General features: G+C 38.7%; 1 protein-coding gene across 9 annotated transcripts in view; it reads left to right on the forward strand.

The window, feature by feature from the left end:
* The first annotated feature begins 209 nt into the window (after positions 1-209).
* pbx3b (pre-B-cell leukemia homeobox 3b) overlaps positions 210-19,562 on the forward strand; it is a 78,731-nt gene continuing 59,378 nt past the window's right edge. Inside the window, exons 1-3 of one of the 9 annotated variants that reach the window (XM_073867729.1) lie at positions 210-978; positions 1,065-1,803; positions 2,555-2,634. In XM_073867729.1, the coding sequence (XP_073723830.1) occupies positions 1,607-1,803; positions 2,555-2,634 (277 nt within the window). In that variant the 5' untranslated portion in view covers positions 210-978; positions 1,065-1,606. Of the gene's footprint in view, positions 1,804-2,554; positions 2,635-19,562 lie in introns of all 9 variants that reach the window. The other 8 variants (XM_073867728.1, XM_073867730.1, XM_055167936.2 and 5 more) reach the window with 8 other exon arrangements.

Here is a 19,562-nt window from a genome sequence, read left to right on the forward strand (position 1 = left end):
TGAAGCTCACAGAACAGTCTGCTACCATAGCAACTGCCGAGGAGCGCTGCGCAGCGCCGCCTGCTTGTGCAGTGGATGTCACCCTTGGCAACGACCAATCAGAAGTTGATATCTCTCTGTACAACCGTAGCAAAGGTATTGAGCTCCGAAGGAGGGTGCTGGCGGCCAGTGGGAGTCACGCATTGGCCGTGCGCGCCGTCACTCAAACGTTGGGCCTCGCTGATTGGTTCGAGTCGTTTGTTTCCAATATTATAAACATGTCCTCTGCTCGCCTGCCCCTGCAAGCACGGCTTGTCGGAGGCGACCATACTGTGGTGTAAGGAAGCGAGGGTGCCCGTGCAATTCATTATTAGTTTTGAATCAGACAATATAAAACTCCGGCTATGCACTGCCTTTTGTTTGTTTTATTGAGATTGTAACGGCATTTGAGTACACGGGCACGCTTTGAAATGAGGCACACGTAAAGCAGGGACTTAAACGCTTTTGATTTGATGTTCTGCTCTCATCATTATCATCACCACCAGTATCATTAGTAGCTAACTGGCATTTTGTTTTCGGGGGGCTCCGGCGAGAAGTGACAAGAATCCGAGACCCCTCCTCTGCAGGGCGGAGCGTGCATTTTGATGTCGATTTTGTATCTTTTTTTCTCCTCTGACACGTCTGCACTGAGTGAATGGCATTGGCACATTGTCAATCGCTCACTACTGCTGCCATCAAACAACATAAAGCACACACAGCCCGCGCGCTCGACTCATAAATTTCAGCCAGCAGATATTTTTGCGCATCGCTTTATGGCGCGTGATTAATTTTTTCGCCAGTTTTTCTATTTTCCCTACTCAAACTGAGAAAACTTTTTATACGTTTTTATATTTTTTCCTACACTCTTTATATTTCCGATCGCCGGTGCTGATGATTTAATTTATTTCAGTTGACTTCATTTATTTTCTCAGATTTTATTTTTGGAAACTCTTTTCAGAGGTAACACTTTGCCACATAATTATGTTCAATGCGTTCTGTGCGTTTATTTTTTAATTGCAAAATTAAAAATTTTGCTTAATTGTTAGATTCCATCAGAGACATTGGGATGTTTTGTTTGCAACTCTTTGTGATACCAAGGATTTCTCCAAGTTTTCAAGAAGTGCACAAGGCGTAATTATCCTAAGAAGACAGCAAATAAGAATTCCAGAGATCTGCAAAGGAGCCTCAACAATCACATCCAGCTCTTCAAAGAAAAAGACAAATTGGCATGAAGATTCGGACAGGATTGAACGGGCAAACACTGTCACCTGAACGCTGAAGTTTACCTAAATAATAGACAAGAAATACCACCACTAATTTTTCTCCAATGGACATTATTACAAGAGGATCAAAGACGATTTAAATCTTTTCCATAAAGTGATTCCCGGGACATCAATTTCACTATATTTTATCCGCGATTTATTGCATTTGCTGCGTTGCGCGCACGGACAATATTTTGTACATGATACGGACCCATCAAACACCGCACATGCAATAATCAAGTTGTTTTTTGCATGTGCATTATTCGAGTTTATTTCATCTATCTCAGTGACTGAGCAGAAGCGCATTGATTGTGTTGCGGCGGAATATGGACGAGCAAGCCCGGATCATGCAGGCTCTCGGCGGTGTCAGCCTAGCTGGTCACTCGGTACAGGGAGGCATGGCTCTGCCGCCTCCACATGGACACGACGGAACCGATGGTGATGGAAGAAAACAAGACATCGGTGACATTCTGCATCAAATCATGACTATCACCGACCAAAGCCTGGACGAGGCGCAAGCAAAGTTGGTGCAATTTAAATATAAATGTTTTCATTGTGGCTGGTTTGATGAAAAAGTCTCATAGTCACGTTTCTTTTAAATGGTTTAATATGCTGTCATTTACACATTACCTTAAAGACCAATTCAGTTAACTTTTATTATACAGTGCCCTCCACTAATGAAAACACTAACATTGATGTTTTTACAAATGTAGCCTAGGAAAAGAGTTTCACGCCTTCATGTTTTGCATTGGAAATCTCTTTTGGCAGTTTTACAGGTTAAAATAACACAATTAAAGTCCAAAGTTATTCATAGAAATTTTAGATGAATATAACAATACTTTTACCTACACGTGTGTATTGTAATATTTAAATGGTCTCTTTGACCTTCACATTGACAATAATACACAGAGAAAGTAGTGAGCACATGTGGGCATCTCATTAAAAGTTTGAACATAACACTTTTTATCTATTGAACCAAAGAGGCCTTCTACGGCCCTTAAGTTAGCACAAGAAACCTTTGTGAACAATCCCTAAACCTTATTTTAGCATTAAATAAATAATCTGTATTTATTTTATTTATAGCTTTTTAAAACTTCTATTGTAATAAAACCTGACCATTATCTTTACCCACATGCGTTTGTCAATAGTCTATCACAATTATTCAGTTTCGCGGGAAATTCATATTCAGTACTGAATGACCACAAAACTTTTAATGGGACAGAATTATGAGTTTTAAGTGACTATATATCAATCTTATCTCTTGCTCCCAAATGGCACAGGAAACATGGACTGAACTGTCACAGAATGAAGCCTGCCCTCTTCAGTGTGCTCTGCGAGATCAAAGAGAAAACAGGTAAGATAATGCAAAGGCAAAATTACGCACAGACATCTCGTGAGGAAAAAAAGCAACAGTACAATGCCACTAATCCTTTAGACACCGCCATCTTTACTGGTGCTTTTTATTTGCTCGTCTGCGGGATCCAGTTGCACTGAGCCAAATTAAGCATCCCGTTTCTGATTCTCAGATCTGAAAATGGATAGCAATAATTGCATTTGCCAGCATAAGACTGCGAAAAAGACAATGAGCCAATTCCCCTCTGCGTTGCATCTCCTCCGTTGCACCGTGAGGCTGAACTGAGCGCCTGCCGTGCACGAGAGAAGCACCCCGGTCATTTACCCTTGTTTACAGCGCGCTCTTCTCACACCATCCATTTAATCTTTCAAAACCCCTCGTGAATTGATTGTAAATTACGCATCATCTGGATATTGTGTATTTGTTATTGGGGCATGTTATGTAGGGTGTTTATGCTGTAGATCAAGCTTGTTTTGTTTAATCTTATAGTACGCTTGTTCAGAAATGTGGTTCGGATAGCGGTCCGGTTCCTGCGCTCCTCTGCCTAATTATGCGACCATTTTACTAGACCATTATTGGCAATATCGGCGGACACGCAGTTAATTATTGCCCGAATTCCACCAAATTGTGAAGGTTGGTTATGTCGTTTAAAAACGCAAGGCATGTTGGTTTCATTATTGGTTAAAAGGACTTGTTATGGCTAAAAGCAGTCGGCGTGTCATTTATTATTGATAGGAGCCCATTTATGTAGTTTGACGTGAGTCTGACTTGTAAGAAAGAGATTTTAAAACGTACAGTTGGGATTTTAAAATGTACAGTTTTGGTCATTACAATCACTGGTGAAGATCTTTAAGTATGCTATTTTTTACAATTATATTTTAGTATGTGAATATACCAACATTAAGCATTGAGCTGACTGACAATGTCTATGAACAATTAAATTAACGCGATTTACATAAGTTATTTTTGTTGGTTCTTCTTGCAAGTTCAAAGGGGAAAATCTTGTGCGTTTGAAGTTTTTCACGAATCATGTGTGTGTGACCACACATACCTTTGTGCGTGTGTGTGTTTAGAAAAGATATACCATTTGTAAAATATTAAAAATAATATGCCTAAACATGAGCGCATCTCCATGCTCACAAACAGAAATATTTTGTCCTCACTTTCATGACACACTAAAATAGTTTGTAAATGAAGTCCAGTGACAGATACAACATCAATTCAGCACGTGCGTTACCAATACCGCCTGCCCCAATGACACCAGCATTAGCATATGTCACTGTCTCCCAAAAGATAGTTTTTTTTCTTTGAGGGTGAAATCAGCACCCGTTGAAACACGGAATCAATTCGGTACATCCAATAGGTTAGTGAATGTAATTTAATGTGCAGTTTTTCCTCTATGTTCAGCCGCCGGTTTTATTAAAGGGACGGTTAACACACGCGCGTGATATGGCGAGAATGAGTGCAAAGGCGCGCGCGTTCTCCTATTATGCAGGTATAAAGGGAGAATGACCACATAACCAGAGAGACATTTAGTTAAAGGGCTTTTACCAGGAATGTGCTGTATATATTTTGGGATAATGCGGAAGGAGAATAGCAGACCGAAATGCACAAGGTGAGCCTAAAACACCATGGCAAGCGCACTCAATTGGACCAAATAAGAACTTTGTGGGTTTGTCTTTACTGATACTCTTATTGTTGGTTTTAAGAATTGACATCATGTAGCATGTTAAAATTATAAATTTACTTTTATTTAAAAATGTAATTATTTATTATTATAAATGTATGCTAATATAGTTTATTTCATTAATAATATATCAATATTTATAGGCTCATACTCATTTCAAAGCATTTCATGTAATTGATGAAAAGCAATGAGCTGATCATTTTACATACTAAAGTCTAGTTTTTGAACTGATAGACACAACATTTTAGTGGCATTGGAATATAAGTTCATGTGTTTATTGCATCTCAGTGTGGTGGCAGGCAGAACAGTGCTTTTCCAGATTTGTGGCCTTTGTGTGGCTTATAAGCAGAAGTGACTAGAGGAAGATCATAAAACTTAATGAACTTCTCGGCCGTTGGAGGTCTCGACTGCGGGAGGGCAAGGCCCTGCTCCAATGCCCGATCTGCTTGAGCAGTTCTTTATGTCTGTCCAGGAACAGAAAAGAAATTATTTCTACACGTTGTAATTGTAGCCCATCTGACAAGACTACATTTGTATCTCCAAAAAGTATTAGGATATGGTGTTTTAGGATGTGGTGTTCTTGGATATTTCATTTAATATTTACTGGACCATTAAAACTGTCAGTACATTTGTTATATTTTTTTTTCTCACAAAAACACAGATTTTTTGTGACTGGCCTTTTTGTCTGTATGTGTTTGTAAATTCTATTTTTCCATTTAAACAGTGCTTGTTATTGTTTTACAGAATACAGATAAAAGTTAGCAAACACATTTAAAAGACTGCTTGTGAATTGTATTTTTATTTATAAGAAACTCTTATTCCCTCTGTTTTTGCATTGCACGTAAATTGTAATTATTTTAAACCCACCTGCAGCTTTGACTGAGTTTCCATGTGCACCTATCATGTTTCGTTTAATACACCTATGTCCCTTATTACATTATAGCTCTAATTAAATATGCATAAAGAGTAGAGTCCCTAAGTATGCTAATTATTTAAATGAGCTTGTTTACTAGCTCACTTGCTGTAATCTCGGGTAATCCCTCTGACGCTGCCTGTTTGAATGGTTTCTTTTTTCCTTCTCAACGCATCCGGACTAATTTCCTAACAAGCTTCTCTCTGCTAATTTGTTTCTTAACTCACAATTGAACTCTCAAGCATTATATTTTGCGCTTTTTTACTTTGTACATGTAAGTTGCTTTTCATTATTTCCTGCTTTGTAAAATCATGCATGCAGTAGGATAATTAGAGAAGATGCAAAAACAAGGGATGACTGAGATAGTATTGGCTTAGAATGTTGTTTTGAAAAGAGGCAATTGGGTTAAATAGCACTTCTCAGATCTACCTGCAATATGATGGCATTTTTACGAGAAATCCACCTCTTTTTTTTCTTTTTACTATGAGACTTTTTTCTCCATGGGCTCGTTGAAGGACATTGTCTCATCAGACTGATAAGAGTGACTTCCACTGATAAGCATTCTGCTACTGCTGCTCCTTGTGTTTCTCAGCCAAACACATTTTTTGTGAGTTTTTTTTCTTACACACGCCACACACATACCTAATGCGCACCTATAGTGTCAGAGTAGTATGTACATTTCGCTTATCGTACTCAACAGATGTGGTTCTGCAGAAATGAGAGGTTGAGGGTCTGTTTTAAGGTTTGATACCGTTACAGTGAGGTAATCTGTCCTGCGAGAGGGTTTGCGTGTTAAGAGTCGAAATAGAAAAATTGTGAAAATTGTGAAAACTATTACATGTGAATATAATTTAATTTCTCAAAGTTATCAGACGCCTTGCACACGGTCTGGGCACACATACATGTATATGGTGAATTGCTTTGCGTGCCGTAAAGTGCGGACAATTTATGATCACCGTGGAGATAATTTATACTAGCTCATTTTTATTAAGTGCTCAATAACAAAGCTTCGAAGTTACATCATAACTGGTTGCTAACATCACAACTCATCTTATAACATTTAGTGGTTATCAGTTGCGTTTTTTTGACGTTAATACTTTTTATTGTCGAACTGTGCGTGTGTGTGATTTTGATATTGTACAGTTTGCTCCATGCAGACGTTGCTTAATCTATCTCTCTTTATACAATAAGAGAAAATACTAACAACTGCCAGGGCTGATGTATGAAAAAGTTTCTTGGCCTTTTATTTGTGAATCGTAGCGGAGCTTTGAAAAGATGAAACATTCATTGTTGCTTTTGGATCAGATGCAAAGGGGGCTTGAAGGCAAAAAAGGGTAAATCAAACCTGAAGTGTTTGTACTGTAACTATGTAAACAGTGAGAAGGAAAAGCACTGTATGTAGATCTGTTTGTGTAGAGAGTGAAGAGAGATGATGTGTTGCATGAGCGTATGTGTGTGCGTGTGTGTCCACACGTCGGTATGTAATAGGTTTATGAGCGTGTCTGAGTGCGTACCCTAGATTTCGTGTTTGCCTCGACTATCTGAACATTAGACGTTTCTCTCGGCATAATCGTCATGTCACCATCGCTGGAGGGGTGAGAATGTTACACATTTACAGCGTTGAGGGGAGATGTGCGGAGGGCCTCTGGATCTCACTTATCACTCATTCTGAAGGTTGTGAAAGACAACTGCTATGTTGACAAATGAACACGCTGAGTTAATTGTCAGATTAACCGCAGATTACCGCAAATTCAAAGTCGTGTCGGGCCGATAGGTTTGAGATGTTTTCGTGGGGGCCTCGGGGCACTGCGGAGAATTGGCATGAAAAATTTCTCTTTTTCAAAGAGTCACTGGGTGAAATGATGTGAGAGAGAGAGACTGTGGGTGGAAAGGAGGGAGATGCATACATGGCGGATAAATGGATAGAAGCGTTTTGCAATGCAAAGCTGCCTGTAGTGTTGGGGAGCCTTCTTGGCACAACGCTAACTGCTACTGGAGGCCTTGAGTAGATTTCCCCATTGCTAATGCCCTAGAAGTATTAATTCACTTTGATATGCTAATTAGAGGGCATTATGCAAGAAATGAGATTAAGTGGCAGCGTGAAGTCATTTGCCTGTCAGTAAATTGAGTGTTTTTAGCAGGAGGGGTTTGTTTTTTCCTTCCACTTTCTCTCGCTTTTGCATTTAAATGAATCAAATGAAGGAAATGTGGCAGAATGCTTGAAAATCATTTTTTTGTGAGCAGATGCTGTTTTTTGCTTTCTCAGTGTCTTTTTCGGTCTCCATCTCTCTGTCACTTTCCTCCAGGTAGCCTATCTGTTTTTTTTTTGAGGTCTCACGCTTGTGTCGTTTTTTTTATATGGGCCGAGATTCACCCCGTGATAGCTAAATATATTTTATCATACAACTTTTTCTTGCAAAATTCGTGTATGTATGCAGATGTGTATGCCTACTTTTTTTATTTGGTGGCGTAATTAACAGATAATTTTGGGTGATTTTCCATGGAGCTGGTTTACAGAAGACCTAGGCAAGGAAAGGTGAAAAGATTTTCGTACAAGAGAATAAACTTGTCTGGTTTATTCCGAGAGGGAATACAGAGGTGCGGCGGCGAATCGAGGAAGACCTCTGCTGGGGCGACTGTGTGCTAATCAGTCAGCGTACGTGCGCCTGCGAGGGGGGGCCTCTCGCGCTCGGGTTGTTTGCTTTCTCGCCGCCGGTAGAGAGCAGGGCTGCCGGCAGCAGTGGCAGATGCGGCGAGGAATAACAAAGGTGAAAGATTACCTCCATATGGCATTTCTGACCAGGAAAGAGAGTATGGGGGGGTTAGGTGCGCTCTGAAGCAACACTCCGTCCTGAAGTGAGGTTTAATCAATACAGAGAGATTACAGAAAACTATTACGGGGCCAAAATCATAGGCTCTTCTTTCTCTCTCTCTCGGCTTCTCGCTTCTCTTGTTTGCAGGCTCGCCGGCGACTGCCTGCCTATTGACTTGTTGTTTTTCTGACCTTTGACTCATCAAGTTCAGAAACGGGAGGTCTGGAGGAGAGACCGCAGGAAGCCAGCAGTGTGGCCCCCGCTGTGCTGTTACCTTCATGCACACAGAGACACACACACACAGTGGTTATTTTTCAGTAAAGAGTAGTGTGTTGTTATCTTCAAGCCCGTTTTTTGTGCACTCTGAACCGGCTGAATTAATTTGTAGCCACCGTCGTAATTAACCACATGCAAGGCTGGCTAAAAGCATTACCTTGAAAAAATGGAATGCAAGGATTTCGAGAGTAAGCGTTTCTTAAGCCCTCGGGGACCATTCATTTTGAGGCGCCCCGACAAAGCGGTAATGAGCCAACTAAATCTACCCTGAAGTTAATTTGACATCTGCTGGGTTATTGTTGTTATTACTTGTATTGTTATCATTTTGTTTTTTGGTATTTATTTTTATCGTTTTTCATTCCGTTAAGTACAGTAGTATATAGAGGAAATGTTTACAATATCAACGTTAATATTTTTGATCGGATTATTACGTTATAGGCTAAACCCGACGGCTCGTTATAATACGGCATAATTACACATTTATTAATTAATGAGAGAACATACTCATTAATTGTTTGGTAATTATAAAATAACAAAAGAGCACTTAACCATGAAACTATGAAAAATCGACTGCGGCTCGTGATCTATATTTCAGTAGGTGCAAAACTGTGCCTCTCGGTCTCTTTATGACATCATCACGAGCCCGGTCATTAAGATCCAAAGTAAATATTAGCGAGCATCGCCTTCCTCTCTCGCCTTTAGTTACAATAGCGCAGCCTCTTTTTCATAAATGCCCTAGTAAATGTATGCAGCCTGCAATAGAAAGCCATTCAGCGGTGGAGACAATTGACTTTGGGCTGGTTTTTTGTTCCCGTCTGCCCCAGCGATGCGTCTGCAGTGACAAGATAGAGCAAGGCAGAATGGCTTTTGCTCAGCAGGGTGTCTGGACGCCTGAATGCTGTGGCCTCTCTCTCTCTCTCTCTTTATCTCGCTTTCTCTCTCTTTCTCCGTTTCTTGCCTTTACTAGACCTGGTGTTTGAAATCGAGGAAGGGTGGCTGCTATCTGCCTTCACGAGGACCATAGAAACCTTTGCTTTGAGCTTTCAGAAGGTGTGCATGAAAAGCAAATAGCAGATCAAAGAATAAAAAAATAAACAGTATGGTTAAGGATGTATGTCAGGCTAAAGAGAAAGAAAACATGCATATTTGTCTTTTGAGATGAAATGTTTGTGCTCTGTACCTTTGTTTAGTCATATTTTTACACCTATGAGGATAATCTTGCCAATGTGGCACTGTCTGGCCAAATATGGCGTGTAGGCACAAGTGCAGACAAATGCATTCACATCAAAATGATTTCTTGACCTATTCTCCATTTTTGTTTCCGTTTTCTGTGTCACATTCGTTATGCAAATAAGCCTTTATGGGAATTGCCATAAAAATTACGGTCTCCTAAATTATCCCTGATTTATTATGAAAATTCCCATTGTACATGCGAGTAGACATACAGTAGCTAGAAAAGTGAACACATTTGCACGGGCGTATGTATATGTTTTTTGAAAGAGACAAAAGAGGGACATGAAATAGACACAAAACAGACACTGGACAGATGTGAACCTATGTGTCCCACATGAGCACCCTGGCTCGGTGTATATAAGGCGTATGGTAACCGCTAGGCCACCGCTCTGACAGGTTTGCCTTTATTTTATTTTTTAATGTGTAAGCTTCAGGTGAATATGTGATGGGTTGTCTACATCACCTGAGCCTCCTCTGGGTTCAATAAAAAGGAAAGTGTTGTGATAGAAAGTGTGACATAGGGAAGAGTTTTAATAAGCCACTGCAGTGCTTCCCTGTATGTGGTCTTTTCTTTAAGAGAGGAAATGTCCACCTTCCCAGCATCTGTATGGCTATTAGCCACATTGTCTTTTATTTGCTTGTCTTTTTCATAAATTGCCTCTTGATTCTCCAGCGCTCACACACGCACAGCCTACCCCTTCTCCGCTCTACCCCACGTAACACAAGCCCATGTTTCATTTAATTATCTCCGACTTCAGATTGCTTTTCTAGCATGTCTGTGAAGAAGCTGACATAAAATAGTTGATGGAGATCAGACTGGGGTCTGGCCAATCAGAGCAGCATTTTCACAACCTCATTGTTTTATTATTGGGATAGAAATACGTCTAATATTCTAGGAAGTTGTGGTATTTATGTTGACTTTTTTTACCCCATTTTACCTCCCCACGAAGCCCCAGACCAATGTCACCAAACGCACACATCCTCTCTCTACACAAACACACACACTTATGTTCCTCAGACATGGTGACTGATGCAAACCTCTGATGAATCTCACATCACCTTTGAATTGTCAGCTATCCTTTGCCGTTTAACTAAATTGTGCTCTGTATTGAAACATTAAATTTTCATTTAAAAAAGAAAGAGTAAATGTTCCCACCCGGCGCCGCTGTTTTAATATTTTACATCTCCCCTCGCCCTGTCATCTGTATATGAAATAAGTGCAATTTGTGATGCGTTGTCATCAATAATTTTGTCACCGGGGCGTAAAAGCCATGAAACAACCATCCACCCACAGCAGTGTTTGTCTCGCATACGGAGCAAAGCGTGATGTGATGAGCTATGCTAACATTGGCCAAACGTTCTCGATAGGTTATTTGTGTAACTCAATTCGTATGGCGCTGTCTAACACGGGGCCCATTTGTTATTGGCATGATGTAGATGGCTAGCTATGTGTTTTTATATATATATACACACATATAGATGTTTTTGATATCGCAGGAAATGGTTTTGTGTTTATTGATATATCATTCCAGAAGGTTTGGTTTCCGTAGCCACCATAAATATAGATATTTAAGATACTTGACCTGAAAATAAATCTGACATGATTATAAATTTGACATAACTACATTACTTGCTTATCTCAAAGCTTTTGCATACATTTTGCAACATAGGTGTTCTTGGGTCACACCTCATATTTCGGTCGCTGGACCCGGCACGGTCGGGCTATCCACCAGAACCTGCATCACTGTCAGAATGCTTATTAGCACAAAGAGGGTCAGGTGGGAGGGATGGGGAGGAGAGTGGTCCTCTCATTGTAATGACATCGCTATTTATAGATCTCCATTTCATTAGCCTTCTCTGTTTCAGTGGAGAGTTTTCCTCAAGGGGCAGAGGATGCAAGTCTGTACATTCTCATACACCATACATGCATGTGTAGCCGTGTTTGTCCATGCACACTTGCTTTTCTAGGGCAGAAGTACTGCATTGTGAAGAAACCTCGAAGTATACTATATATGTAAATGGAGAGTCACATTTACTGTTCGCTGTAATTTATTGGGCCCTTAAATTGTGTTCATTTTTGTTAAGTTTTGGTATTATGCAAATAATGCTTTTAACTTTTAAATCACTTTGAGTGATTGTATATTGAATTTTGTTTATAATCTCAGCTACTTTAATAGCAATTTACATTAGTGAAATGTGTTTGAAATATCCAATAAATGTGCGCAATATTGCTCAATGCAATATTTAGGGCTCACACCAGTTTGCAGGAAACCAAATGTTTTCTTTAAAGGTAAAATTAGGGTCAAGTGTAAGCCCCCCTGTTTTATTCTTTAGCCTAAAGCAGCCTTTTAGGGTCTCATTCTCCCCTAGCGCCGCTCAATCCTCTCCTCTGCCTATCTGCATTCCTGAAATGAAGCCCACGTGCCATTGTTCCTTCAGCCTTTCATACGTTACAATGATATATTGAAAGCAGAAATGGGAAAAAGACTGCAATGCAATGAAATTTTAATCAGCGTCTTCTGCTACTTTAACAAGGCAAATAATTCTTATTGGTCGCTGTGTTAAGATTTCTAATATTTAATTCATAACAAAGCTGGCGTTATTCTGCCGCCGTTTGACAAGCCTCGTTTCGCCTGCTGCCGATTGGTGACTAAAAAAAAACTATAAGCAGATGTAAACGTCGGGCAACGTCCTCAAGAGTGGTTTCTAAAAATCGACTACTAGGCATTCTTTGGATTTAATCGCTGGAGGGGTTAGATATCGATTGATTTGCACTTATTTATTTAACATCAAGAATCCGGTCTAATGCAATCGCTCACTTTGACCGCTGGGTTTTAAGTTAATGCTCACATTTAATGCCCTTTTTTACCATTTTAAATGCTCATGTTTTTGTGATCATGGGAGTATATCTCATAAAGACTGCACTGTATTTAATTTGTGATAGAACAAGTTGGATTTACATTCAGGTTGTGAAGCGTGCTTGAGGATAATGCTGTCTCTCATCTTTATACATCCATATATTAAAGTAGTCTAAAAAAGCCTCAACCAAACATAGCATCTCTCTCTCTTTCATTTTTTATTCTTGCTCTCGTCTCTTCACCCTAAGCCCTTGAAGTTCATTTTTGTAAGCTGAAGCAACGGAAAGATGGCGCAGGGCCAGTCAAAGCTAGGTGCTGTCTCATGTTTCAGTGAGAGGGGGCAGATCCTTTTCGGGGCTCATGGTGAAATGGCTTAATTGGTGTCAGAGCCCATGGGATAGTCCCTCTCTCTCTTTTACTTTATCTTGCTCTTTCACTCGATTCACTGTTTCTATTTCTCTACATTTTTTTTCTCCTGTGCTCCAAAAAAAGCAAATCCAGATCTCTTCTCTCATTTATTGCCACTTCTCTCCATCATCTTCTCTCATTTAATTCATCTCCTCTCACTTTATTTCTATTCCCATTTTCTCTTCCATCCCTCTCCTGTTTTCTCCTCATTCAGTTCCTCTCCTCTTGTTTAATTCCTCTGCTCGTTGAAACCTGGCCAGTGCGTGTTACCGAAATGAAGAGCGTGCAGCACCATAACAATGCTTGCTGATGTTTGGTATGACAGAAATGAATATTTACTCAGCTCCTGGGAAAGTAGTGATTAATGGCAGTGAGTACAGGAACATGCTCCTTTCATTCTGCTGCACTTTGATGGGGATTGAAAAGCAGAACAGGAACGGGTCAGGCTTTTATTTTCTCGTCGAATGCGGAGGTCACCCGCGAGTACATTATTTCTATTTTTCTCTTCGGTTCCGCTCCTCGGCTTTCTTGCACTGTATATTTTCTTTCTTTTCTCACCTCTCTGCTGTCTTTGTTGTGTGTTCCTGGTGGTTAGAGGTCCTCATGGATGGAAACCTCTGCCAGCTTAGATGTGTTTCTGTCTCAGTGAGGTGTTGACAGTTGTGGTTGACCTACAGTATATGGGGTTTTCAATGGCTTATGCAGATACCAGTCAGTAAAAAGTAGGCGTGCAGTATATATATATATATATATATTTGTAAGGCTCAAAGGTATATTGAAATGATTACAGATGTAAATATTGCAATATGCATATAGACGGTTTCAGCAGTAACACCATAAACACGCGGTTTTCGTGGTCATCACGTAACTTCCGGTAAGCTCTGCGAAGAATAAATAACAACAAAGTCATTTTAAAGTAGTTTATTTATATATCAAGCAAATTAAACAACACGTAGATTACACAGGAACCCAAAACATTTGTTATTTTCGACGAGGTATTTGTTTAAGAGTTCAGTTTCAGCAACTAGTCAGACCAATAAACAAACAGAAACCGGACGTAAAGTTTGGACCAGACGCTTATCGCGTCACCGCACGTGGGCCTGATGAAACGGTATATAGCAATAGTTTGTTTTTATTACTTCAAAAAGTAATGTATAGTCAAATGTTTTCGATCAATGCATGAGCACATAGACGGGCACTTAGATGTTAGAGCACATGCTCTGTATGTTGGTTATATATTTCAAAGTTTTGAATTTTTTTTTTATATTGTTGTAATTTACAAAACTTTCAAATATCGGCTTATTAAAAAAGTTTTTGCATACTGAATGTTTATTTAATATCGTGCAGTCCGTCCTATATATAATACATAGCGAGATGATGCCTATATGCATTTGTGTATAGCCCAGTATGTATATATATATATATATATATATATATATATATATATATATATATATATATATATATATATATATATATATATATATATATATATATATATATATATATATAAATTCAATCAAATATTAATCAAATGTATATTAAATGTATATTAATATGTATATTAATATATAAATACATATAAATGCGAGATAAATCCTTTTTTTTACATTTTTGTCAAACCCATTCAAACATATTATGTTATCATGTTATTTTTTTGTTTTATGGTGCTACTTAGCTGTATTTCTTAAGTTATGAAGGTTTAAATCAAAACAAACCAACTGCAGTTGAATTGATATTAATTGGAATGCACAACCAAAAATGAGATTTCTGAACAATTGAAAAAACGGATTTAGCTCTTCATAAACTCTTCATATATATATATATATATATATATATATATATATATATATATATATATATATATATATATATATATATATATATATATATATTAGTAATTAATCAAATGTTTTATTTTTTTTACCTCTAACCTGAAAATAGTCAAATATGAAATAGTCTAGCCTGTATAACCCTAGCTAATGTGAAACAGCGCTTGAATAAAAACAGGCATAATCATTCATACGGAAACCACAAGGGATTTGATCAGATCCGACTTTCTGAACACCATGTATTCATGCCTTCATATCGGTTAAGATAGTGAGGTTAATTACTGTCACACAATTTTTCTTCCCTCACACTGGTTCTCTTTCTCTCTGGCAACCGCTGGGTCCCAGGGACATCGCCTCAGTTACTTGTTAATTCATTTAATCAGGGTTCTTGGCACTCTGCTCCTCTCCTGGCTGGTGCAGTAATCTTATTTAGAGAGAGGCGCAGAGGAAACCGCATGTCCGCGACCTGAGACTTTCAGCCTTGTCAATACACACGCTGTTCCACGGTGCCCAGCAGGGTTCTGACGCAGACGGATCTGCCCTTAACAACACCGTGAATGCAACCCGGATGTGTACGGGAAAGAGAACTGAATTTTTGTTTACAAAATGCATTAAGCGTTAATACGTATTAAGCCATTGATATAATACATATAGTATTAATGCATTAAGCATTTTGTGCCCGAAATCGATTGTTTGAAGTGAAACATAAGTTATATTCCCGCTGATTAACCACTGAACCTTCTCAGTACCTCAGTCGTCGGCTCTTTGATTTAGATCTCAAATATCAAATGCCCCCCACCGCCTTTGTGAAACTATAACTTAATCCTCTTTTTGATCTCCAAAGTTACAGTGCGCGGTTTCATTTCGCATCAAAGTCGGATCAGGCGTAGGCTACCCAATTCGACGACACACTGTGGTCGCAGTATCATTATCTCTTGTGTCCTGCCTGTGATGGCATGCATTTTTAATCAGCCACGGCACGCCTCCCGGTTCACTCCTCCTACGTATCCCATCGACCTTTCTTGTGTTTCATCTAGGTCCAGGAAAATAAGAGGGCCATGTACGCTACATTTTTGCGCCTTTAGTGCGCGCATGTGCTGCAGAAATGTAAAGTGTGAGTTTAGACACTGGCCACTCTGCTGACAGCTAGATTTTTAACTCACTTCTGCCTCTCAAATAAGCAGCAACTCTGTCAGAATGATTGATAGCGATTTGTTTTACGTGGCACAGTTTGAGATTTTTTCACTCCCTTGACTGCCTTACAAAGATCGAGAGTTGAGAGTTTTAGAAGTGGAGCAATGAGCTTCGTGAAAGACGTACTATTGTTAACAGACAGACAAGCGGTATGAAGTGTTTGGTAGAGGGCTTATTGATTTCACAGCGAATTTCGACATATCAGATATTGACTGTGATGATGTAGTAAAGTAGTTTGCTGTTAAAACTACATCCTTATGATAGAAGCCCATTTTCAAGCAAATATTTTCACTTTAATTAATATGTATGCAATATATAAATAGATAAATTGCGTGTGTGTTTTATTACCATAGCACTTCACAGCTTTCTCAATTTGCCCTGGGCTTTAAAATAATAATCTTGTGGTGTAGGGCATTCAAACCCATGCAAATGAAGATTAAACACTGAGGACAGAGGCCGTTTCTCAACTTCCTGCTTAAATTAGACACTCTTTCAGTCTGACACAGTGAGCGAGGATATGGATATTTTGGCATGTGTACGTCTGCTGATTCCAATGCAAACTTTGCATTTTTGCTGGCGGTATTTAAGCAGTATTTTTGGTTGAGATATTTATGAAAGCATCATATTTGTGCACGTGTGTGTATGTGAATGCAGAGCACGGTCGTAGTTGCGCGCTCGCAGAGGGATGGTGGTGTAGCAGAGTTAATTTATTTAATGACTAAGAGTCTGCCATCTCCTGAGCCCTGATTATTCTGCCCGCCTGATGAGAAGCAGAGATACACACACACACACACAAGCACATTACTGTATAATATGCATTTTATAATGTATTTGAACATACAGTGGGGTCCAAAAATGCTAAGATTTCTTTTATTATACAATTTATTTTTAAATTAAAGATTGTTTAATTGCAAATCACATTTTATTTGGCATGGACTGGCAAAACCATATGATTCATGTTTTCCGAGCGTGCATTGAAAAGAATCCAGGAACGTCAGTAAAAAAAGAAATCTGACCTTTTGTACAATTTACAATTTATTAATTCTTAAACTTTCTGTATAAAACCAGGTTTAAATATTATTTTAAAACAAAGATTTTCATTGTTCCTCAAAATAATTTCTAATTCAAAATCTTAGTAAGTTTTAGTCAATGTTACTGTCCAACTGACCGCTTTTGTCAAACTCTGATAATTGTTCATTTCCAAGTTGCTCTGCTCCAACAAACAGTCTGTTGCTTCAGTAGTGTCCCAGGTGAAAAAGTAGTACACGTCCATAGTGTACTTAAAGTGCTCTATTTTCGCACACTAATATTGTACTTAATATACTAAAAATTCATCTTTAGTACTTCTTAAGATGTTCTTAAGATCATCTAAGTGTACTTATTTGTGCTATTTTGAGACACCATGAATATGAACTAAAATGCACTTTTAAAGGAATAGTCTACCATTTTGCCATATTAAACTATGTTATTACCTCAACCTGGACGAATGAATACATACCTATCTTTTTCAATGTGTGCACTGTACAGTACAGCGCGTTGTGAATGTGTTAGCATTTAGCCTAGCCCCATTCATTCCTATGGTACAAAAAAAAGTTTTATTTTGTGGCACCATACTTACTGGTATAACTCCTCATGTAACAGTCTTTAAATAGGGAAAACACGGAAGTGTTTGGTGGCTTCCCTGTTTTTATTACCATAGGAATGAATGGGTCTAGGCTAAATGCTAACACATTCACGACGCGCTGTACAGTGCACGCATTGAAAAAAAGATAGATATGTATTAATTTGTCTAAGTTGAGGTAATAACATAGTTTAATATGGCAAAAGGGTAGACTATTCATTTAAAGTCGCAATGAAATTGAAATGAAAAACTATATATATATATATTTTAATATTGTGGTATTATTAACAAATGACTTATCTGTGAGCTTCATTATTTTTAAAAAATTAGTGTGTGCTCATAATCTTCAATCAAAAATGCAAATCTCCTCCCCTCCTCAAAACGATCTCTCTTCACTTCGGGTCATAAGTATGGCAGGTGGGCGGGGTCTGGGAGAAGATCGCAGCGATTAGCAATTAGCAATTAGCAACACGACCCAACTTTAAACAATCCAATCAGATCTCGATGGACAAATTCAAATCCAGCCCTGCCTTATTTCATTTCAGAAATCGTTTCATTCGGATATATATGTCACCACGCGGAAAATAAGGCAATCGCTACTTCCGTTTCATGGCGACTTTAACATAATATCTCTGTATTAAAACATTTTTTAGTTAACACTTGTGTTAAACTTGAACTTAACTTTTATACAAAGATGGGTTAAAGTTTACTACAAGTGGTACCTAAATACATTTTTAAAAAATATATTTTTAGTACATTTTAGTACATATTTATGGTGTCTCAAAATAGCACAAATAAGTACACTTAGATAATCTTAAGAAGTACTAAAGATGAATTTTTAGTATATTAAGTACAAAATTAGTGTGCGAAAATAGAGCACTTCAAGTACACTATGAAAGTGTATTACTTTTTCACCTGGGGTGTGATGCTCCGCCTCTCTCCTCCTGTCTGGCCAGGCACCACTGATCAGCCCAGACTGCATGGCACACAGGGGCCATAGTGGAATAGAAGCAGCCCCCTTGAGCTCAACCTGTACTTGAAGTGAAGTAATGAAAACATAACGTAAAAGCTCAGAGGATGAAAGAGAGAGAGAGAGAGAGAGAGTATGAAAGAGTCTGTATGTATAGTATTTCCATAAGCCATCATCAGCAATCCAGCGGAGGGTCACACAAACTTGAAATTATTTCTTCAGGCACTCGCTGTCAAGTGTTATTCAAATAGCACCAGGCTCAAATTTGAATAACAGCCGACATTTTGAATTAATTAATCAGGCGAGATCGTCCGGGGCCTTTTCTCATTAGTGAACGGGTCAGGCTGGAGAAGATATATGCTCTGATGATGATATACTTGTCTATAATCCTGATTTATGGAGATTTGCGATTGCGCACAATTTGTCAGGGGTTCCGGGTGCATGCTAAAAATAAATAGATAACAAAACGGGACCGAGCATATTTCATTACCTGATCTTTGATTGATCTCGCAACGCTGAAAGATAAGATTTGAGGAACTAGTTCAGTGCAGAAACATCCCGTAAAGATCACACATGCAGTCCTTATTGGCGTCAGCTATCTTTACAATGTAAAGAAAGAGGTCTTTTAATTATCGCTGCGCTAAATTATCAAAAATATGCAGTGTTTTCTTTTTTTTTGGGGGGGGGGGGGTGTACATACTTGGAGAATGGTGGTGTACAGTTGTACTGACATCCAATGTAAACAACGCCTCTTTTCTTCTCCTGTTTAATTTACAAACAATCCAAGACCCATTCAAACACAGAAATTCACATCACATTTCATTTATATATCCAATAATATTCGGTTGTGTGTGCGTGTAAAAATGTGTGTGTGTGTGTGTGTAGGTAGTGTGTTCGATAGAAGTCCAGACAGATTGTGGCTAAGTAGCTGTTCAAAATCTAGTATTACACAGACCTACTTTGAGCCAACCTTAGAGACTTGTTAATGTGCTTGTGGTTTCAGATGAATTAATCATTTCTTCGGCCTGGACTCGTGCACCGTGTGTGCGGACGAGTTCTTTGTGTGTATGTGTATATATGCAAGTTGTATGTATATTTAGGAAAAGAAAAGGGCTTTGGGAAA

This window comes from Misgurnus anguillicaudatus, chromosome 5 (assembly GCF_027580225.2).
Source record: "Misgurnus anguillicaudatus chromosome 5, ASM2758022v2, whole genome shotgun sequence".
In the NCBI taxonomy this organism is placed as follows: domain Eukaryota; kingdom Metazoa; phylum Chordata; class Actinopteri; order Cypriniformes; family Cobitidae; genus Misgurnus; species Misgurnus anguillicaudatus.